Source organism: Megalobrama amblycephala, linkage group LG18, assembly GCF_018812025.1.
Source record: "Megalobrama amblycephala isolate DHTTF-2021 linkage group LG18, ASM1881202v1, whole genome shotgun sequence".
NCBI lineage: Eukaryota > Metazoa > Chordata > Actinopteri > Cypriniformes > Xenocyprididae > Megalobrama > Megalobrama amblycephala.
Window position 1 is genome coordinate 34,228,652 of NC_063061.1, and position 24,346 is coordinate 34,252,997.

A 24,346-nucleotide genomic window follows, 5' to 3' on the forward strand; every position below is an offset into this window, starting at 1 on the left:
AGAAGCATCATGTGCAAAACACCCTTTAATTTCATTTTAATTAGAAACCGATGCCCTTAATGATCTCAGGGATAATGTGTCAACAATAATCCCACTGTGTGTGTGTGTGTGTGTGTGTGTGTGTGTGTGTGTGTGTGTGTGTGTGTGTGTTATAAAGTTGCTGTTGTGCTCTGTAAGTTCAGGATTTGCATCTTACAAAGGAAGATATTTGGGAGAATTTTTGTAACCAAGCAGATCTTGCCCACCATTGATTACCATAGTATTTTTTTTCCTACTATGGTAGTCAATCTGCTTGGTTACAAACATTCTTCCAAATATCTTAATTTGTGTACAGCAGAACAAAGAAATTTATTCAGGTTTGGAACAACTTGAGTGGGAGTAAATGATGACAGAAATTTCATTTTTGGGTGAACTATCCCTTTAGTTAAATTTGTTTATTTAATATTAGTTTATTTAGAACTTGTTATTGCTGAAAATACATTACTAAAATACAAAATGATGGTGTTTTTGTGACAACAGATACAGTAAGTAATCTCATTGTCATAAAAATTAGACATTTTTAACAAAATAATGCAAAATACTGTAAAAAAAAAAAAAAAAAAAGTATTCATAACGTTTCACAATTTAGTCGCCATTTGCAGATGTGGCAAAAACTAAAGTTTGAGCCCTGTCATGTGTGATGAGAGAAAGGAAGAGATTGTATTCTTCATCAATTAACTAAATATGCTTTCCTCGCCTGGAAAAAGTAAGATATTATGGCATAAATTCAACAAGTAACACATTGCTGAACTTTACAAAAGAGCGTTCTGATTACTGTATGCCATATACTTTATTTCTGGAGTTCAGGTTGTGTTTACGCAGTGAGAGTGTTTATTGAGTGTGACACTGAGACATGAGTGCTGCATCTTTCTGTACGTCTCAGCAGAGCAAACAGACAGCGTATTCGCTTGACTGCGCTCGATCACCTCAGCACTGTCCGCTGTCAATATTGTTTAATATGGCACTTCAGCACTATTGTTCTGCCACAGAACAACGGACCCATTTCAGTTCTGCTTAGAGAGGAGTTTTGCCCTGAGAAATGACCCAGAAAAACACACCCGAGGGGAGGACTTAAAGAAAACAGATAAAGATGATAGAATGAGGGCTGGAGACAAGGCTGTTTGGTGTTAGTCTGGGAAGATTTACCTCGGCACTTCACTCTGACAGACCTCTTATCCCACTACAGAGAGAGAGAGAGATACCTCAGTCTGACGCACAAACATGAATGATGCAGTTCAGCAGTCTGAGAGACTCTTAATCTCTCAATATGGCAGACGCACTGGAGTATCCATGCACACACACTTCACACACACACACACACACACTAAAGCACAGAGAATAACTCTTAAACATGTTTACAAGCACAAGAGAAAGCATGATTGCAGTTACAGTAAACAGATGCAGTTCCTTTATAGCGGCGTAGGAAGAGAGGGTCGGATGTTTTTTGAATGTTTAATGTCACAAACTGACTGTTTTGATTAGTGGTTTGCTAACAAGCATCACTATTGTTTCTCTTTAAATTTATCGGTATCAGTTGATATTGGATATTTAATTGCGCAAGCTCATTTCCCTTACTTTTACCTGTATAGTACTTTTGCCATCATCTTTAAAAGCACTAATAATTTAATACACTGTTAAATGTGATCTTTAACAAATCTCAAAGTTAATTTCATACTGTACAGTACACTATAATGTCACTTGTAGAATTTTAACAAAATAGTATAGAATTTAAAATGTTTGTTTTTTTATTTATTTTTATTTAGACAAAATAGTATAGAATTTAATTTCTTATTTATTTATTTTTCAGTTATTTGTATTTAGACAAAATAATGTCGATTTTTTTTTCATTTATTTTCAATTATTTATTTTTATTTAGACAAAATAGTATTTTTTAATTAGTAATTTAATAGTGATTTTTAATTTTGGTTATTTCTTTTTTAGTTTTTATTCATTCTTTTTTATTTAGACAAAATAGTATAGAATTTCTTTATCCATTTATTTATTATTTTTTAGTTATTTATTTTTATTTAGACATAATAGTATAGAATTATAATTTCAGTTTATTTATTTTTATTTAGGCAAAATAGTATAGAATTCTAATTTTATACATTTATTTATTTCTATTTAGACAAAATAATATAGAATTTTGATTTTGGTTGTTTATTTATTTTCATTTTTTTCTATTTAGACAAAATAATAAGGAATTTCTTTATCCATTTATGTATTTATTTTTAATTATTTATTTTTTATTTACACAAAATAGTATAGCTTTTTAATTTCAGTTTATTTATTTTTATTTAGACAAGATAGTATAGAATTTTAATTTTGGTTGTTTATTTTCATTTTTTTTGTATTTTTCTATTTAGACAAAATAATAAGGAATGCTAATTTTAGCCATTTATGTATTTATTTTTAATTATTTATTTTTTATTTACACAAAATAGTATAGATTTTTAATTTCAGTTTATTTATTTTTATTTAGACAAAATAATATAGAATTTTAATTTTGGTTGTTTATTTATTTTCTTTTTTTGTATTTTTCTATTTAGACAAAATAATAAGGAATGCTAATTTTAGCCATTTATGTATTTATTTTAAATTATTTATTTTTTATTTACACAAAATAGTATAGATTTTTAATTTCAGTTTATTTATTTTTATTTACACAAAATAATATAGAATTTTAATTTTGGTTGTTTATTTATTTTCATTTTTTGTATTTTTCTATTTAGACAAAATAGTATAGAATTTTAATTTTAGCCATTTATTTATTTATTTTCAATTATTTATTTTTTATTTACACAAAATAGTATAGATTTTTAATTTCAGTTTATTTATTTTTATTTAGACAAAATAGTATAGAATTTTAATTTTAGCCATTTATTTATTTATTTATTTTCAATTATTTATTTTTTATTTACACAAAATAGTATAGATATTTAATTTTGGTTATTTATTTTTATTTAGACCAAATTGTATAGACTTTTAATTTGATCCGTTTATTTATTTATGTATTTTTTTTTAGTTATTTATTTTTATTTAGACAAAATTGTATAGAATTTTAATTTTCATTGTTTGTTTATTTTTGTTCTTTGTGTATTTTTGTTTTAGATACCAGAATATTATAGAAACTTGTGGATGGGCTTTTTTGACAGTGTGCTAAAAACACTCAGAAAAACTTATCAACCACCCACAACTGCTTAGCTTCATGGCAGTTACTTTTGCACCAATAACAACACTCAGAAAATGTGCAAGTCTAGTTTTCATATTTTTTGATTGTCAAAGTGTCATTGCTCCAATTCCAAACTGTCTGGATATATTATGAGTTTCATTCTCATCTGATGGCTGATGGAAGTGGACATCGTCAAGGTCATTTGTTTGTCTGAATATTGATGTTGCACAGATTTTCATGCTAGAATGTGCCGTTCTGCGGAGGAAAGGAGATTTGCTGATGAGACAGTGAATAATGATGCTGACGTGCTCTTCTGTCCAGTGGAGAAAACCTCTGCAGTGTTTGGGAGAAAAAGAGTGTGTGATACCATGTTTACTTACATCTCTCTCTTTTTCTGTAGGGAGACTCTGGTGAAGCAGGAGAACCAGGCCCACAGGGAGACGTCGGCCCTCCAGTACGGCAAAAACACTTACAAACAAACAAAATCACACATGCAACACCCTAAAACATCACTGCTGAAAGTCTCAGAATAACACGTTCCTATTTCATACCTTGTGTGTGTTTAGGGTCCAAGAGGAGAGCGAGGAGAAAAGGGAGAGGCCGGACCTGCTGGTTCTGCTGGTCCCCCAGGACCAAAAGGACCACCAGGAGATGATGGTCCTAAAGGAAGTCCTGTAAGTTCCCACTGTGCTCACATCTAATGCAATAAGAGCCTTTTGTGCAGTGTTCTTCATGGACTCATTGATGCCAGTAAAGAACTTTTATGTAGGTTCTGCTTGCTGATTGGTCAATAAGCATGACTCATTGTGCCTTACTGTTGAATAAAAGACACTTATAAGACCATGCAATTGCCATGTTTCTGATTAAATACTGGTTTGATTTTCAGGGTCCAAGTGGATTCCCTGGTGATCCTGGTCCTCCTGGAGAGCCAGGTCCATCTGTAAGTACTATTAATGTTTGGATGTAGTTGTTCCAAAGACATTTTCAGGTTGTTTTTCAGGAAGTGACATGACTTTTTCTTCCTCCTACAGGGTTTGGATGGTGCTCCAGGTGATAAGGGTGACGATGGAGAGCCTGGTCAGCCAGTGAGTGCTTTAAACGCTGCATACATATGTGTGTTTCATAATGATTGCTACTTTTATAATACTGTTTATTTGTTTCTTTCAGGGATCCCCTGGACCTACTGGTGAAACTGGCCCTACTGGTCCTCCAGGAAAGAGAGTGAGTAATGCTTTAAGACATCATTTAAATGCATTGAACTAGAGTGCTAAATTAACTTTTAACCACACCTGGAGCCAAAAATACTTCTGACTAAGCCATATATATTAATATTAATATACTTTTAAATAATATACGGATATATGGCTTTCTCTTTAGGGACCTCCTGGACCTGCTGGACCTGAAGGAAGACAGGGAGAGAAGGGTGCCAAGGTAACATGCACACATTTATACACACTTGCATGCACTTCTATTACAGTACAGTCACAAAAACCTTACTGCATTGGTTTTGTGTGTCTCTGAATCAGGGTGAATCTGGTCTGGAGGGTCCAGCTGGTAAGACGGGTCCAGTTGGCCCTCAGGGAAGCCCTGGAAAACCTGGTCCTGAGGGTCTGAGAGGTGTGCCTGGACCAGTGGTGAGTGATAATGGACCAGCCTGACAGCCATACACAGCTCATTAGATCCTAACGTCAGATTTTATGTTAAATGTATTTGGTGAATCGCACAAAAACTGTTACTGATTTCACTACAAAATCAAAACAAATATATATTGTGCATAAAGAAATTGGAGTCATAGATTTAAGATTTTTAGTTTAAAGATTATAAAAGATTTATGATGAAAAAAAAGTTTGCATTTCTATATTGCAACAAAAATGACATATTTAAATTCCATAGTATTAATAAATTAATCATTAAGATTTTTATTGTAAGATCAATGAAGCTCTTTCTTCTCAATTTTCTCTTTAAATGTATGCATTCTTTTATTCTAATTTTTTTATTTAAATTTTGTAGTATTAATGAATAAAACCTATTTTTAAGACCATTAAAATTTTAAATTAAGATCAATGAAGCATTTTTTCCTTAATTTTCCTCATTACCGTAACATGAAATTGATATTAATTCTCCAAAATATTTTTGAACAACTGCAGCTTTTATGTTTTCATCATGCCAATGCCATATTTTTTTTCTCTTTGGATTTTCGGCTGAAATAATACTGACAATTTGAGTAAGAATCATCCTTTCAGCTTCCAAGATATAACACACAGTTCTGTTTATGGCAGTGATTCTGATTTGGTGTTAATAAATGGATCTTTTTGGTTCTGATGTAGGGAGAACAAGGACTGCCCGGTGCTCCTGGACCTGACGGACCCCCTGGACCGATGGTACCAACATGTTATTCCTCTGAGAATGAGTTCATTACAGTCTAAAATGACAATCCACAGTCCTCACTCTTCTTGTCTTTCTCTCTCTCAGGGTCCTCCTGGCCTGCCTGGATTGAAGGGAGATACTGGTATTAAAGGTGAAAAGGTGAGAGAAGCAAATTCATCTTTGATACTCCTAATTAACCAGACTGTCATGATGTCTGGGTAGGTAGCTTACTAGCTTTTGGAATAGAGCTGTAGCATTGACTTTATATGTTAATTGAACTCTGGCTGGCGTTATTGATTATGAATGAGTATGTTCATTACAGCTGAGTTTAGTAATCACTTGGGTTGTTTCAGGGTCATCCTGGTCTCATTGGACTCATTGGACCTCCAGGAGAACAGGGAGAGAAGGGAGACAGAGGGCTGCCGGGTCCACAAGGATCTTCAGGACCTAAAGGAGACACTGTATGGAACACGTTTACACACATAGAGCAAAAAAAAAACAAAAAACTTTTATACATTTTCTAAATCTTTACAAAGCAGTCGTCACAATCTGTGTCTTTTTCTACAGGGTATTGCAGGTCCCTCTGGACCTATTGGACCCATTGGACCACCTGGTCTCCCGGTACCATTTTCTGACATTTCTTTGAAATCCTTAATGGTGTACACTAATGGAAATAGTAAAGGTTCTTCCCTGATTCTTAGGTTCAGCATATATAACTTTCGTCTAATCAGTAACCATTTATGACTGTTTACGTTTTTTGAGGTGCAATATGGTTCTTGGGAGATTAAAAATGTTCATTATATTATTGTTTAGAGTTCTGTGTTCTTTAAAGTACCAGCAGGTGTTTTCTAAAGAACTGGAGAGTAAAATCCTTTTAAACTGTTCTCCTATGGTTTGATGTTATTTGATTAGATGTTATTATTTCATATGTAAAATAATAAATTCTCCATAATAATTTATGTTTGAATTTCACTTTTGTTCAGGGTCCTCCTGGTCCTAAAGGTGCTAAAGGATCATCTGTAAGTTATTCATGTTCTTATTCAAATACTCCTGTTGATTTAATTTGGATTTTAATTAGCAGTTCATTTATCATCTTTAATTACCTAAACCTTCTTCTGGTTGTGTCTCTATAGGGTCAGACTGGCCCGAAGGGTGAAGCTGGAATACCGGGACCTCCTGGACCTCCTGTACGTAACTAGGTTTAACACAAAATTGAACTATAAAACAAGCCAAACTAAACACATAAACGTGTTATTCCACTGAGAGATAACCGCATATTTTACCTGATGATTTTGCAGTAGATGTTATGCAAGTATAATTGAGGTCTGAGGTTATGTAGTGTAAACTGAATCTGTTAAGAGTCCTCTGAGAGATTCTGTGGATATTGCTTTCTTGAGAAAACCTGATATATCATATCTACGAATTGTTTTAGTTCCTGTTTCCATACAATGAGTACAACAACTTCAGGTCACAGAGAGAAATGCAAGTTAATGTCAGTGTAAAGTTCTAATTGTTTAGATGTATAATCATAAATATGGTTATTTTTCAGGTTTATTACAGTGCTTTTTATTATTGGGCTTTTTGCCACATTTACTTATAGAGTAAGAAATAGAACAGGAAACAATTAGAAGTGTGAAGAATGCGATGCCCTAGCAATCACCCACAACACCCCAACAACCAACTTGCAAAACCCTAGTGACTGTCTAGAAAAGCCATAGAAACCACCCGAAACACACTAGAAACACCTGCTTATAGATGGCTTTTTAAATACCCAGAACACTTTAGCAAGCACAGAGTTGCATCATAGCAACCACTAAAACATTTGCATGGTCAGCAGTTGCCTAACAACACCCTAATAAACAAACATTGTAGTAGAGAGTTTTGCACAGTCAGGCACGTTTTCCAACAATTTAGTTATTGCCTAGCAACCACCTAGAACACCCTAGCAACCTAGCAGTTATTTAAAACACCTTAGCAACAGCCTAACAACACCCTAGTGACCACCCAAATGTTGTGAACACTCATATTTTCCAACAATTTATTAGCGGCCTAGCAAACACATTGCAAAAAACACACTAGCAACCATCCAGAAGTTCCTAGCAGTCACTCAGAACATCTTAGCAACACCCTAGTAACCACCCAAACACAACCAAGCAAATCCCTAGATCTCCCAAAACCTAAGCAATGTCCTAGCAACAACCTAGAACACCCTAGCAACCACCCAGAAAATCCTAGCAGCTACATAGAGCAACTTAGCAAATGCCTAATAACACCCTACTAACCACCCAAACATTGTGGCTGTGAATTTTTGTATGGGTAAGAACCACTCATGTTTTCCAACATTTTAGTAGCTCCCTAGCAACCACATTGCAAAACCCCAGAAACTACCCAAAATGTCCTAGAAACACACTAGCAACCACCTAAAAACACTCTATCAACCATCCAGAAGTCCCTAGCATTTACTCAGAACACCTTAGCAACACCCTGTTAACCACCCAAACATTGTTGTAACATATTTTACACAACCAAGTAAATCCCTAGATCTCCCAAAACCCAAGCAATATCCCAGCAACAACCTAGCAACCACTCAGAAAACCCTAGCAGCTACATATAACACCTTAGGAAATCCTAACAACACCCTAGTAACCATCCAAACATTGTGGCTGTGAATTTGTATGGGTAAGAACCACTCACATACCAACATTTTAATAGCTCCCTAGCAACCACATTGCAAAACCCCAGAAACTACCCAAAATGTCCTAGAAACACACTATCAACCATCCAGAAGTTCCTAGTCACTCAGAACACCTTAGCAACTGCCTAACAACACCTTAGCAACCATCCAAACATTGTGAATTTTAAACCCGTACTTTTAATATTTTTCTAACGGAATGTCATGTGAATATTAACGGTTGTCTTCTTGTCTAGGGTCCACCTGGTGATGTCATTCACCCTCTGCCAATCCAGTCCAGCCCAAAACGGGCAAAGAGGAACATTGATGCCAGCCAGGTGATGGACGACGCTGCAGATGCCAACTACAAAGACTATGAGGACGGCATGGAGGAGATATTCGGCTCTCTGAACTCTCTCAAACTGGAGATTGAACAGATGAAACACCCGCTGGGCACACAGAGTAACCCCGCCCGCACCTGCAAAGACCTACAGCTGTGCCACCCAGATTTCCCAGATGGTATTTATCTCTCTCTCTCACACACACACAATTTTTAATTTCAAAGCGTGTTAATGACTGTTTTACACAAAGCATCAGTAAAAACAACAATAACAGAAATAGACAGAAGGTACCATGATGCTAATAAAAAATGAAATAAAATATTATACAACACATAAATCTAACAATATACTGTAGATATAGCAACATAAAATTAAATGCATTTTTAAAAAATTATTTAATTAAAGTCATCTTCATTTGGAGGCTTTAATTGCATATTGACCTTTGCAGTTAATTACTATGAATTAATTGGCATATCATGTAATTAATTTAATTCACAGCCCTGTATAAAAAATGAATCTCCTTTGAAATATTCAATTTAGTACATATACTGTAGCTTATGATGGATCGCCCTTCTCTCCCTCATTTCAGGTGAATACTGGATTGATCCGAACCAGGGCTGCTCCAGAGACTCTTTCAAAGTGTACTGTAACTTCACAGCAGGTGGCGAGAGCTGCATCTTCCCCGATAAAAAGAGCGAAGGGGTAAGAAATGTTCTCCTGACAGCCACAAAGCAAAACACCTTGGAACGACTTCATAGAAGTCCAGATCTGGAGTAAAGCAGTTTTGATGTCAGAATCGCAATGCACAACAACACTCAAAATTAAGATGAACACACTAACATTTCACAACTCACATTTCAAGTATAGTCCATAGATTCCTGAAAAACCTCCAGAGAGAAATTGTTCAGCTTAGCATGCAGTGAGGAAGAGACATACAGTCTGTTCAATATGTCACATTGTCTTAAGGTCACATCTGATTTCCACCAGATTTGCTGGAGGGTTTTTTGTCCACTAAAAATCTATGGAAAGATGTACTCTGCACATCAGAATGACATATTGAACGTCCTGTACTTTCTTTTATGGACTGTATTTTTTGTTCTCATCAAACTGAATGAGGTCTGTACCAGAAACTCAACTCAAAGATTTATTCTATATTAGATTCTGCACAGAAGTGTGACGAGTTGTTTGCCTTAATGAGTCTCAGAAGCGTCACTGATGGAGAATCACTCAGTGGGGTGTGAAGGTGACTCTAACAAACAAACAACAGAACTTCGGTGCTTCCGCAGGTTCACCTTTCACTCCAGCAGATGCAGCCAACAACAAACAATAACCTCCTCAGGCCTGTTCTCACCAAGAACAAATATTTGCTTTGGCAAGCTTTTAATTCAAACCAACCTTTGCATTCCGATGGACCTCTTCATACTGGATGCTTAATTTTTTGTGCCAAACTTTTGGGGTGGGATTTTTTCACTCAGCAAGAGAGCAAGTGAAATCTGCCTCACACAAGTGATTGTTTTGCATGAAAGCATATGAACATTATGACCCCGTTAACAATGGATATGTAAATTCATCCTGAAAAAAACAAACAAAAAAAAAAACTTTTTTATTTTAGGTTTTTAGTCACATTTTTGTTTGTTTAGCAAAAATATTTTATATAATTAAATTATTTTTTAAATTTTTTTTAGGTTTTTGTTACATTTTTTTATTTTTCAAGACATTTTTGTTTACTGTGTACTCCTAAAACAAATTATTTCATAAAATTTAAATTATATTGTTATTATTGGTATATGAATGTTTTGACCCTCTTACCACCAGATGTGAAAATTTATCCTGAAAGAAAATGTTTATTTTTTTTTAGGTTTGTAAGCATATTTTTGTTTGTTCAGCAAACATATTTTATCAAATTAAATTATATAATAACATTTTTTTTTTTTTTTTTTTAAGGCATTTATTTGTTTACTGTGTACTCCATAAAACAAATTTTTGTTCATAAAATTAAAATATTTTTATTATTTTATATATACATTTTTTTAGGTTTTTAAGATACATTTTTTTCTTCGCTCAGCAAGAAAAATGATTTAATTATATTAAAAATTCAATTATTATTATTATTATTATATAATTTTTAAAAAACATTTCTTTAGGTATTTAACTCACATTAGTTTTCTCTGCAAAACATTTATATTATTCATAATTAATAATATAGTAATTATTTATATAAATGCAAAAAAATATATAAATAATAATATTATATTAAAATAATTTGATTAATTAATGTAAATATTTTACAAGTTTTTTTAGGTTTATTTTTAGGTCTTTAATTTGGTTCAGCAAAAGATATTATGATTATAAATTAGATTAGATTATAGTTGTGTATACAGAGATTGCTTTCATACAGGATTGCACTGTATTAGTTGTATGGCTTTTGGATTAATGTGTTCATTTACAACACAATGGCCAAAGACATTCATCTACATGTCCACAACAGTTAAAACGTGCAAACTGGATGCAGGAACATGTGAATGCCCCTGCCTCGGACATATTAACAACTACACTGAAAAACAGATTCCCATAGGCTGTCTTTTCTACTCTCGTCTATCTCTCGTCTCTCTTCAGTATTGTAAAACTCCAGTTAACTCTCTCTCTCTCTCAGGCCAGACTCACCTCTTGGGTGAAGGAGAATCCGGGGTCGTGGTTCAGTGAATTCAAACGTGGTAAACTGGTAAGAGTGACTCCTCTTTTTTGTCCTCCTGAAATAGTCTCCTATTTTACAGAGCAAAATGGCTCGCTGGCCCAAAGACAGTCCAGGCACATGGTATAGTCGCTACAAGAGAGGGTCCATGGTAAGTAGGAATGCATGAGAGAAGGGACCCGGTGCCGAGGGTCCACGGATCCTGGGTGATCGGTCTCTTGAAGGCCCGTGCTTCTGCATGCTTCTCGGATCCCTTCGTGGCCGAGCATGGTCATCATCAGAACAGCAGCAAAAAGTGTTTTGCTCAGACTTATGGGTAATCTGAGGGCCGTGGGCGGAGACGTCAGTCAGTCTGTTGACCCAAAAAAAGGTTAAACTCTAATTTACCCTAGATTTATAGATGATGATAGATGTGTGAAAGGTCTGACTGATGGAATCCAACCTGTCTTCTGTTACTGTAAGATTGACAAAATCAGCTTGAAGTAACCGAGTCCATTGTAGATCTGCTCCAAATGCTAGACACTCACCTATTTATGGTGAAAAAGACAGTACAAAGAAGATCCCCTAAGTCCTTGTGTTATGCTTCATGTGATTATTTTGATTATATTTTAATTGCTGCCGAGGAAGAGCGTTTCAAACCCATAACTATGAGAATCTATTTCACATAAGCTGCTGCCTTAGAAGGTAGATACTAGATAGTAGGCTGTTCACTAGCATTTGGAACAGAACCTTTGTGTCTGTGGTGGATCTCAGTCACTTCACTGAGCTTCTGGGTTCAGCCTCTCTTGACATGCAGCTGTGATCATGAGGTAATGTGGTCATGGGCAGGTGTTCTTGGTGAGTTGCATGCATGCATGGAAGGTCAATGCATATGAGTGTGTGGGCGGAGCTCCTAATCGTAAGTATATCATGATGTGTGTGTGTGTGCATGGAGCATGTGCTCGCTCTCTCAGTCAGTCACATATGTGTGTGTTTGTGGATCAGAGGAGATGGAGTTTTCTTCTAAACATGGGTTGGTATATTCAAGAATGAAAACAAAACATTTGCATATTTTCCGTAATGCAAATGTTGCATCACACCACAAGGGGAGAAATTGCATACAAACCAGTACAACTCATTTGAATATATTAGCGATATTTTTCAGTGGAGTCTGTAACAAAATGAGTTTGTCATCCATGTTTAAATGTGTAAATGAATTTGGGTTTAATACATGCAGCACAAATCTGTACTGAGAAGTTTTGTGCTCTTACCTGACTGATGAAACAAAGTTTTAATGAGGTAATGATTTGATGAGGAAGTTATTTAGCAAGTCTGCATTAAATTGATCAAAAATAAAAGTAAAGAAATGTATAATGTTGCAAAAGATTTGTTTCAAATAAGTGAAAATGAAGTGAAAGTGACATGTGGCCACGACTGCCCGAATGCTGTTCTTTTGAACTTTCTGTTCATCAAAGGAATGCATCTCAGTTTCCACAAAAATATTGCGCAGCACAACTGCTTTCAAAATTGATGTTTCTTGAGCAGTAAATCATCATATTAGAATGATTTCTGAAGGATCATGTGACACTGAAGACTGGAGTAATGATGCTGAAAATTCAGCTTTGATCACAGAAATAAATGACATTTTAACATATATTAAAATAGAAAAATTATTTTAAATTGTAATAATATTTCAAAATCATATTGTTTTTACTGTATTTTTGATCAAATAAATGCAACATTGATAACCCAGAATCTTTTGAACAGTTTTGTATATGCATACATACATACATAATTGTTATAGCTAATATTTATTCAAATGATAACTTGAACAAATGTCATTTTTTTGTTTTAAAAAGTATTTACAAAATATTTTAAACAAGATACATTTACTACAAAACTGTAATATATAAAGATATGAATTCTTGTTTTTAGAGAATATATCTTTTTTTTTTTAACCTTTTTGGTAATTGTTTTTTTTTTTTTCTTAACCTGAAATATTCCTTTTTAGCCATTGTAGACTTTTAACCCCAAATCTTAAACAGCAGTCAGCAATGTTGGGGGTAACGCATTACAAGTTATGCAAGTTACGTAATCAAGTAACAAGTAAAGTTACTTTTTCAAATAAGTAACTCAAGTTCTGTCCTCATGTTGAGGGAAATCAGGAGTGAAGTAGCTCTCCCCAACACTGGAAGTCAGTGACCATAAAGTACCATTGGACCGGAGGGGTGTGATGTGTAGTTTTCAACAGAACCTCTAGGGGGCGTTTGTCCAGCCGTTATCTAGACCACATTGCTGTCTTTTTCTCCGTGCAGCTCTCGTACGTGGACGCGGAGGGCAATCCGATCGGAGTGGTGCAGATGACATTCCTGCGTTTACTCAGTGCCACGGCTCGACAGAACCTGACCTACAACTGTTACCAGTCGGTAGCTTGGCATGACCAGGATCTCGACAATTACGATAAAGCCATCCGCTTCCTGGGCTCCAACGATGAGGAGATGTCTTACGATAACAACCCGTACATCAGAGCCGCCGTCGACGGCTGCGCGGTAAGAGCCAGAAATACGTCTTTTTAGCAAGTTTAAAGGGAAATCTCTTATAAAGGATGTTCGTAATGCTCCCTTTCTTTCCTCCCGCAGTTGAAAAAGGGCTATGAAAAGACTATTCTTGAGATCAACACACCTAAAGTGGAGCAGGTACCATTTGTTGACATTATGTTTAACGATTTCGGCGGAGCAACGCAGAAGTTCGGCTTTGAGGTCGGACCGGCCTGCTTCATCGGCTAAGACTGCTCAGCGAGCACACGCGAACCAAACATATTCATTTTCTCCCAAAAAAAAAAAAACAAAACACAAGAAAGAAATAGGATGACTTATTTGTAAAGTTTTGTGTTTCCAAACAAACCCAACCGATACCAAGTAAGGATAAAAGAAATTTGAAGAAAGAATGGATGTGTAAACAATGGGTTCTTATAACAGAGCAACCTTTTTAACCTCAGTGTACCCTCTGCATCACATGCAAGTTTTGAAACTGGATGAGGTCATCGATCATGTCTCTCCCAGCCACGCCCACTTTACGCTTGTCTGACTCTTTGTCCCTCCCACAGGCTGTATAGACAGAATAGATCCATCTTTTTATTTCCCGCCTGTTCTTGGACTCGTATCGCTGCGCACGTCCGGTCCGGCATTTTCGTACGAGAAATCCTTTTCAGTTGGTTTGTTTGCTTGGGTTTTATGCTGTTCCTCTTTCCACTTCTAAGCTTTGTGTTTTTTGTGCATACTTGTCTTCCATTCCCTGGAATGGTGATTATATATATAAATATATATAAATATTTTTTTTTCTATGTTTGTAAGTACTTTCTGTATATTTTTTTTTTCTGGTGAAGTGTTTTTTTGGTTCTGGCTTCAAAACATGCATGTGAACCCATTGAGCGATAAGGACAGAGCTGCTGGTTATTGGATTTTTTTATTATTATTTTTTTTTTTTTAAATCACATACAAAATATCTGAACCCTCCCAAATAAAGAGCCTGAGGAAATTTCCAGTGAATCTGAAATAAGGAAATTAATAAAGTATGACAAAAAAGCAACTGCAACAGCAACAAAATGTCTTCTTGCAGATGTAAACAACGTCTTTTTGTAATTTAAACAACAAAATGACAATAAAAGTAAGAAACAGCCGTAATGTGAGCATTAATTTGCTACCTGTCATGTTGAACCGGTTTCCGTGGGTCTGTTGAGATCATGACCCATGTGCATGAGGGGAATCTTTGATCTGACGTTCATGAATCTGTGCTTCCCTGTATCAGAAGAGCACACCATCACACTGAGGAAACACAATATCGGTAAACTAGGTGCTATTTCCTTCTGTCTGTGGTGCTACCAATATATACCTTTTTTCCTGTAATTGTTTGTTGTAACTGAAAACGGCTCTGCGGTGATGCCCAAGCGGTTCCACGTCCTCTGTCAAAGTCCTAGCTTTGCTTCCCGAGGTGGCGAAGTACTTTTATGCATGCCGTAAAATCATATTCATTTATAGATGAGAACACGTTTTCTTCTGTTATCATTCCTCAGCACATTTGACAATGTCCAGATTGTTACATATGAAGATAATTTATGGTCTTCCAAAGGCTTTAGCTCACACTTTGCATTACAACGTTCATACTGTATATCGCAGACTATTTACATTAAGTACTTTGTCATTTGAAATGGTTAAATGGAGCACAATTACTGTTAATGCTGTTGTGTAACATGGACCCTGTAATGTAAAGTGTTACTCTAGTTAGCTTGAAAATGAAAATCAAAAGCTTTTCACGTACTAAAAGTTTTAGCATTTGAAACCGCTCTGGAGAATTAGCTTGGGACCTTTTGATTAGCTATTTTTGGAGGGTTCTGTGAATATTTTAACCAAAACGCTTAGAGGAATGAATAGTTAACGTCACTGCCGATTTCAGCTTTCCTTCCAAAGAGATTTCTCTTAACTTAAGAGACTTGAAGACCAAGAATCAGATTGTCTTGTGTGATTATTCAAGTATGTTGTACATTCGCTAGCATATATTCCTTCTTCACCTGTTAGAATTGTGAGGAGTTGTTGTCATTGACTAGAGCCATCTTGATATTCATCTATCATCTGTTGCCACACTTTCCTGCACCCTTTTGTTCTGCTTTTGACCACTAGACTTGCTACTGCAAAATCTTGCTCTCCAATTTTTAATTAAATATGACTTGAACTGTTTTTCTTTTAAGAGGATTCAACATGGAATATGCAGTTTTGACACAATTTTATCAGTATGAAACGAAACGAATTTCAACCGATTCTTCTGTATATTTCAAAACCAGCAGTAATGCTGCCAATAAAGTTTATTCTGTTTTGTTTTTTGTCTTTGTAATGTTTGTTTATTTGTTTGTTTGTTTGTTTTTGCAGTCGTGTCAAACCTGTGTACGAGCAGATAGAAGAGATATTGGTTTTTTTGTCAATAAATTCAAGTTTACTGTGTCCACACCCACCCTTGTATGTCTTTTGAAGCATTAAAACTTTCCTGTATGCATGAAATTGTTAAGCTTTCTCTTGATGTTTCTTCCCACAGCCACAATTTCTTTTATCAGTGGTTTGATACATCCTCACAGTGCTCAGATGAAAACAGGCCTGTCCTTCATTGTGAAATGGAGAGAGAGCGATGTTTGTTGTAACTCTCTACCAAAGCCCATGTTCCTTTTGTAGTATATTTATTGTATTATTTAAAAATAATAAATGTTAATTGATACCAGTAGTGTTCTTGATATCTGATAAATATATATCTGATATCAGATATACATCCTTATATCTGAACTGTTATCAGTGTGATACGTTATGTAGAGATGCATGTGAAATGAAATTTAGAGATGATCAGTGCTCATACACACCTGAAAAAGCTTTTCTTAAAAATCGAGGTAACACATTTCAACAAAAAATGGCTTACATTCAGCTGGAATGATCATTGCATGAAATCCTCCTGGTAAGTATTTTGACATGAACAAAATCAGAAAATCTGACCGGCTAAAAGAGTGTGATTAGACACCTAAAATCTATATTTCTTATTTTACATATTAGATGACTTACATTATAAAACATAAAATGTTCAACTTTTAAAGTTTGCGACGTGATCTTACAGTTTTGGAAACCAGTAAGTTTTGACAACCAGATCATTGAACGTGCCGTGGGCATTTTTGTAGCCTATATCTAAATATAATACTTTTCAGAAATATTTCTGGAAATAAGTTAAAAATGAATATGTTAATTGGTTGCCTATGTAAGCTTGTAGAATGATAGGACGTTTTTGGTGGGATGTGATGTTTACACGCACTCCTGGTAGTCTCTTCTGTTCTATGATGCATAAAACGAATGCTTATACAATGTTCAGTGTAGTGCGAAAGAGCGTTATGCAAAGAATAGCGATTCATTCAAACTATAGTCTCACATAGTCAGAAATACAGTCTAGTGATTTATACACACTCAAAAAAATGATACTTTAACTCGTCAATTATGGACTGTGGTTCCACACAACCAACTTAAAGGTTTATTTTAATTCTACGCAAAATCCTCGAGTTGTGACAACACAACTGACTGAGGAAGAATCTATGTAAAATAGCTATGTCCAACCAACTCAATTCAATCATGGACAGTGGTTCCACATGACTGAAACAAGAAAAATCTAAAAGAATCAACCATGTTGAACTAACTAGAATCAATTGTGTTCATTTAACTTGAATGAATGGTTTTAGTTTAAATAAAATAAATAGTTTTCATATAAATTGATTTTTTACAAATAATCCTACAATTAATGCTTCTTGTTTAGTCTTATGATTTACATAACTTTTGTCATGGCAGTCTAGAAGTGATACTGTAGATACTTTCATTCAAAGTAGCGTTGATTGTAGTTCCATTGATGGCAATGATTCTACGATCAACTTAAGTTTACAATGCTTTTGGGAAATAGAGTCCACAACATTACCATAGTAAGTACTTTATTATTAAAGTAACTTGAAATTTTGTTAGCAGGTCCTCAACCCAAGCACAAGTGCAACACTTCACCACAATCGTAACCCTAAAAATATTAACATAGCAGAAACTTTTAAATTCCAACATAACAGAACAGTAAACATTAAAAAGTCTCTCCATTTTCTCATCTTGCTAAAAACTGCTTAAAATAACACTTTATTTCAACATTTACTCTCCCAGTTCAGCCCCTTTGCAAAGCATGATGGGAAGTGAAAGTCCTGTTTGATTGAGTTCTGGTTGAGTTTATTTGATTGAAACATGTTATTCCAACATGAAAACATCAAGTTAAGTCAAAGAGTAATCGTTTCAAGTCAATTTAACATGAAGCAATTAAATTTGAACCAGAAACCTGATACAATGGTGTTGTTTCAAAATAAGTTGTTTAAATAAAGTGAACAGCCTCAAAAAATTATTTTTTTGAGTGCATGTGCACAAGTGAGAGCAGGCCACAAGTGTCGCTAATAACAATGGCTTCTGAATTCGATTTATAGCCCCTTAAACTTTTTTTCTTTTTTTTTGGCCTGAAATATAATTACAGTCTTTATGGAAGTTTGTTTAAAAAATAAAAAGGTAATTGCGACTTTTTATCTCACAATTCTACTTTTTTTTCTCACAATAGCGAGTTTATATCTTATAATTTTGACTTTTTTCTCAGAATTGCATGATATAAAGTAAGAATTGAGAGTTATAAAGTCAGAATTGCGTGATATAAAGAATTGCGTGTTATGTGCAATTGTGAATTAACAATTCTGACTTTATAACTCGCAATTGAATGTTATAAAATCAAAATAGCGAGATATAAACTCACAATTCTGAGAAAAAAAGTCAGAATTGTGAAATAAAAGTTGCAATTACCTTTTTATTTAATGGTGGAAACAAGCTTCCATAGTCTTTCTTATTTGCCCAGTATTAATCATAAATCAAATCAATAATGGATCAATTCTCTATAAAAGAAGGTACACTCTAAAAAATGCTGGGTTAAATGAATGCTGGGTGTTTAATGAATAATAATTAAACAATAAACATTTATTAAATTGCTTATTAATAAATGTTGACCCTTTGATTGCCTCTAGGAATTAGGTGTTCCAACATATTTTGGGTTCATTTTAAGCCAGACATTTTTAAACTACAGTAAAGTGCACAGAGACAGCTGTAATAACCCAGAGCTCAGTGACTGGAGTCTTTTTCTCAAGAGCCCCGTGTCACTGGCCTAGATCCATCTCAAACAGCCCCGACTGCAGGCCGGAGCGCTGGAGCAGAGAACATTAACATATCCAGCACGTCAGCAGGTCTCAGCTGTGAAAGACCAGAATCACACAGCTCGCTGTTACTGATCCCAACAGTTAAGAATGAAATTAATCGCATTCCTTTAATGCTTGAAAAATCTTGTTTATCCAGTGTTACCTCTGGTGAAAAAGCACAATGTGTTTTTGTTGGGCCTAAAATCCATATACTTGCAATATTTATTCAAATGCAGTTTTATAGTTTGCGTAATATTCTTCTGAAATATCAAACAACTGACATCCAAAGTGAACCGCTGAGAAATATACTAGCTACACTGATCATTCAAATGACATCAACAACAAAACCAGCACAGAACTACAAAGCCTGCTTAATTCCTCATTTATGCAACCTATTTCCAAAAATAAATATACTATTTCCTCTCAAAATGTTGAATTTGCTGTTTCTGTGACTGTCCAAATATGAGTATGGAATTGGTTGTCTGTTGATAAGCATCTAGCTGTAACATTATAACACCGCATTGTTTCACACTGTACCGCAATGCAGGGTTAACAAAAGTGGAGCTAACCCTGTTGCGGATCAGGGTTTCAAAACCCTGAGTAAAATGCTACATTTTTATCTGTTATAGACTATGGAGATATTCTGCACATGCATGCAGCAAAGTCTGCTTTACGCTTTGTTACTAAAGCCGAGTATTCTACACATCATTGTAGTTTGTACAGTTTATCAGGTTGGCCTCCACTCTCCCCACACAGCAAAAGGACTCAGTGGCGGATCCACTGCGGAGGTATCGCGGCAGAGGTGGAAAGTCCAGGGCTCAGAGAGTAAAAGTCCTGCCATATTTTTTTTCCACCCACTGAAGCATTAATGAGATAAATAAGTGATTAATTGAGTGATGATTGACCATTATTGAAGACACCTGATGATAACAAGCAGAATCACCAAAGGAGAAAATCACAATTTTTAAGACACCATCACAGAGGTCATGGTTTGCTTTAGTTGAGCTCTTGACCCTTGACTTTCTAATGTTAGAATTTATTTGAGCAGTTTTAACTGCATTAAAACCAACCAGACAAGCAAAGAGAAAAGATGATCAGGTGGTGTTGGTTATGTTTTCACATAATCATTATTTGATCTGAATCACTGAACTCATTTAGAGCCCAATCTCTGAGTTAGATTGACATTATTGATTACAGCAGCACTGTGATTATGCTGCAGAAGATCCAGTTTTTTTTTTTTCAAAATAATTCAAAAGTTTCATCAAAAGTTGTTCTTAGAAAAAAAAAAAGCTCTTATTTAGACACACAGACATCAAGAATCAGCCTGTGAATCTCAACCATGGTGAGAATAATAAAGCATGTTGCAATGCATTCTGGGTACCACCAATCAAAATTCATCCATGGCTCCCATCATGCATTGCTGCATGAATAAATTATGAGCTGAATTGTCTTAGTAATTTTCTTTATTCTCACTATTTAAATTGTGACTTTTTAGTAGCTTGTTTTCTAATGTTCAGAGTTGATCTGTTGATCAGAATATGTTGCTTGTCACCGTCATTGAGATTCACAGGCTGATTCTTGATGTCTGTGTGTGACTAAAAGAAGGTTGTTTTTTTTTTTTTTTTTGATCAGAACAACTTTTAAGAAATCCTTCATATTTTATTGATAAAGCTGATCTTCTGCTGTAGAATCACAGTGCTGCTATAATCAATAATGTAAATCTAACTCAGAGATTGGGCTCTAAATGAGTTCAGAGATTCAGATCAAATAATGATTATATGAAAACATAACCAACACCACCTGATCATCTTTTCTCTTTGTTTGTCTGGCTGTTACAACAGCCCAAACAAAATCTAATATTAAAAAGTGACGGATCAAGAGCCCAACTAAAGCAAACCATGATCTCTGTGATGGTGTCTAAAAAAATGATTTTCTCCTTTGGTGATTCTGCTTGTTATCATCAGGTGTCTTCAATAATGGTCAATCATCACTCAATTAATCACTTATTTACCTCATTAACTTTAACAGCGCTTAAGCGGGTGGAAAAAAAATATGGCCGGACTTTTACTTTCTGACCCCTGGACTTTCCACCTCTGCCACGAACGGACCCGTATCGGAGTCCACTTGCGCGCAGTGACGGATCTGTAACGAAGGCAGATCGCGGACCCCGCCTTGGCTCCGCACTGCATCCGCTCCGCATCCGCGATTAAAACCTTACCTCCGTGGCGGGTCCGTTTGGGACCCGCAAATTGATACAACCGTAACAGTAAAGGCGCGTGCGCGTCCGCGGATCCGACATGGGTCCGCTCAAGATCCGCTGATTGACAGTAGAATTTATGGCACCGCCCGGATGCGGACCTGATCCTCTGGGCGGCGTCAAAACGAATGTGACAGTCACGCGGGTTTGGCGACTTGAATGCGGATCCGCCTAGGAGTCCCCTGCTGTGTGGGTCAATTCGTAGACAGCATCACTGGCTTATTTTTATTTATAAGGCAGTGATAGGATTGTTGCCGCCACATTTATCAGTTTTTTCTTTGGTAGAAAACAATAGATACAATCTTAGGTCAAAAAATAGCATTCTTTTTACTATACCTGCTGTAAAATCTGAATTTGGTAAAATTGCCTTCCGTTACAATGCCCCTTCAACCTGGAATGCTTTGCAGAAACAGTTGAAGCTTGGCACTATAATCCCACGTAATGATTTTAAATTATGTCACAGAAACCTTCAACTATAAGTGTGATAGGCTGCTGTTCTGTTCTGTTTTGTTTTCTGCCTGTCCTGGTTATGTTATTGTGTCATGCTGTTGTATTTAATTTTTGTCATTGTTAGGTGTTGTAGTATGGTTTATGGGGTGCTGATACATTTTAAGTGCTGCCTTTCTTGGCCAGGGATCATTTGAAAAAGAGACTATAGTCTCAATATGACTTCCCCTGGTTAAAAAATAAAAATAAAAAGCGGTGCTAACCCCACATCTAAATTACAAGTGTGAAACATTCCTTTACCTGGGGTTAAAAGAGGTGTTTAGAACGACAATAACCTGGGGTTAAGCGCAGTGGGAAAAGCCCTATTGGTTACGCTGTACGTTTGAGCTTCCGGAAGAGGTTTGTGGATCTTGTGCGTCGTTCAGGTTCGGTTGAGCTTCTGTGTATGTTTGCTGATCAATGTTTATATGTGAGTAAAAGCCTAAATTCAATCTGTTCATCATATAAAGCGATCGAGTCTCTCCAGAAAATTTGGACTAAACAACTCAAATAATGTGGATTAGTTTTTCAATCTCTTTATGAACTTTTTAAAGCGTAAAAATTCCAGTTGAGAAGGCCGTCTATGGAGGGACAGAATGCTGTCGGATTTCATCAAAAAGACCTTAAAGGGTTAGTTCACCCAAAAATGAAAATTCTGTAATTTATTACTCACTCTCAGAGGTGGGTAATCCAGGGGTCAAAGAGTAAAAGTCCTGCCATATTTTTATTCCACCCACTGAAGCATTAATGAGATAAATAAGTGATTAATTGAGTGATGATTGACCATTATTGAAGACACCTGATGATAACAAGCAGAATCACCAAAGGAGAAAATCACAATTTTTAAGTTACCATCATCGAGGTCAGAGTTTGCTTTAGTTGAGCTCTTGACCCTTGACTTTTTAATACTAGATTTTGTTTGGGCAGTTTTAACTGCTTTAAAACCAACCAGACAAGCAAAGTTAAAAAATGATCAGGTGTTGGTTATGTTTTCACATAATCATTATTTGATTTGAATCACTGAACTCATTTAGAGCCCAATCTCTGAGTTAGATTTACATTATTGATTACAGCAGCACTGTGATTCTACAGCAGAAGATCAGCTACAAGATCAATACAATTTTTTTTTCAGAGTTCTGATTTAAAAAAAACAAAGATCATTTAAACACACAGACATCAAGAATCAGTCTGTGAATCTCTACAATGGTGAGAATAATAAAGCATGTTGCAATGCATTCTGGGTGCCACCAATCAAAATTCATCCATGCCTCCCATCATGCATTGCTGCATGAATAAATTATGAGATTAATTGTCTTAGTAATTTTCTTTATTCTCACTATTTAAATTTTGCTGTTTTTCTGTGACTTTTTAGTAGCTTGTTTTTTAATGTTCAGAGTTGATCTGTTTATCAGAATTTGTTGCTTGTCACCGTTGTTGAGATTCATACGCTGAGTCTTGATGTCTGTGTGTGCCTAAAATATTTTTTTTTTTGTGATAAGGACAACTTTTTAAAAAAATTTAAATTCTGTATTGTAAAAGCTGATCTTGTGCTGTAGAATCACAGTGCTGCTGTAATCAATAATGTAAATCTAACTCAGAGATTGGGCTCTAAATGAGTTCAGTGATTCAGATCAAATAATGATTATGTGAAAACATAACCAACTCCATCATCTTTTAACTTTGCTTGTCTGGATGGTTTTAAAGCAATTAAAACTGCCCAAACAAAATCTAGTATTAAAAAGTCAAGGGTCAACAGCTCAACTAAAGCAAACCCTGACCTCGATGATGGTAACTTAAAAATTGTGATTTTCTCCTTTGGTGATTCTGCTTGTTATCATCAGGTGTCTTCAATAATGGTCAATCATCACTCAATTAATCACTTATTTATCTCATTAATGCTTCAGTGGGTGGAATAAAAATATGGCAGGACTTTTACTCTCTGACCCCTGGATTACCCACTTCTGTTAAAAAGCATGGATTAGCCAGGACATTATTTAATATAACTCTGATTATATTAATCTGAAAGAAGATAGTCATATACACCTAGGATGGCTTGAGGGTGAGTAAATCATGGGGTAATTTTCATTTTTGGGTGAACTAACCCTTTAATGCCATTTTAGATGTCCAGCTAGTGATCTAAACAGAGAGGACGTCATAAAGGACAGCTCCAGAAATAAAGATTTCTATAATTTATGTACAGCATGAATGAAAGAATAAAGCTGTAACAGCAAACATGGCCTTTAGGAGTGTTTGAAATGAATGCACACAGCGAGGACACTGGGGCGCGATCACTCTCACAAAGACAGAGGAAAGCTTTGAAATGGAAAATGCACCTTTGACGATATTACATGCAGGAGTATCTTTGAAAGTGAATTGAAGGAATGTGCTTCACATTAAGAGAAGCCAGAGACCATTTCTCTATCACAGCTTGTGGAACTTGGAAGGATGAACTCAGAAAGAGAGAGAGAGAGAGATACAGGAGGAGAGACACGTCTGATGTGTAAATTCATCAGAGTCTGTGATGTTTGTCTCTGGAGACTTAGAGACTCATTTACAATCAAACCA

At 35.5% G+C, this 24,346-nt stretch overlaps 1 protein-coding gene across 2 annotated transcripts in view; it reads left to right on the forward strand.

Moving 5' to 3' along the window:
• The window catches only part of col5a1 (procollagen, type V, alpha 1), a 108,795-nt gene extending 92,483 nt beyond the window's left edge, over positions 1–16,312 (forward strand). Inside the window, exons 49-66 of one of the 2 annotated variants that reach the window (XM_048166198.1) lie at positions 3,612–3,665; positions 3,778–3,885; positions 4,098–4,151; positions 4,243–4,296; positions 4,379–4,432; positions 4,589–4,642; positions 4,738–4,845; positions 5,539–5,592; positions 5,684–5,737; positions 5,932–6,039; positions 6,146–6,199; positions 6,562–6,597; positions 6,712–6,765; positions 8,507–8,768; positions 9,180–9,292; positions 11,244–11,312; positions 13,577–13,810; positions 13,901–16,312. In XM_048166198.1, the coding sequence (XP_048022155.1) occupies positions 3,612–3,665; positions 3,778–3,885; positions 4,098–4,151; positions 4,243–4,296; positions 4,379–4,432; positions 4,589–4,642; positions 4,738–4,845; positions 5,539–5,592; positions 5,684–5,737; positions 5,932–6,039; positions 6,146–6,199; positions 6,562–6,597; positions 6,712–6,765; positions 8,507–8,768; positions 9,180–9,292; positions 11,244–11,312; positions 13,577–13,810; positions 13,901–14,047 (1,671 nt within the window). In that variant the 3' untranslated portion in view covers positions 14,048–16,312. Of the gene's footprint in view, positions 1–3,611; positions 3,666–3,777; positions 3,886–4,097; positions 4,152–4,242; positions 4,297–4,378; positions 4,433–4,588; positions 4,643–4,737; positions 4,846–5,538; positions 5,593–5,683; positions 5,738–5,931; positions 6,040–6,145; positions 6,200–6,561; positions 6,598–6,711; positions 6,766–8,506; positions 8,769–9,179; positions 9,293–11,243; positions 11,313–11,364; positions 11,434–13,576; positions 13,811–13,900 lie in introns of both variants that reach the window. The other variant, XM_048166199.1, reaches the window with a different exon arrangement.
• The last annotated feature ends 8,034 nt before the right edge of the window (positions 16,313–24,346 follow it).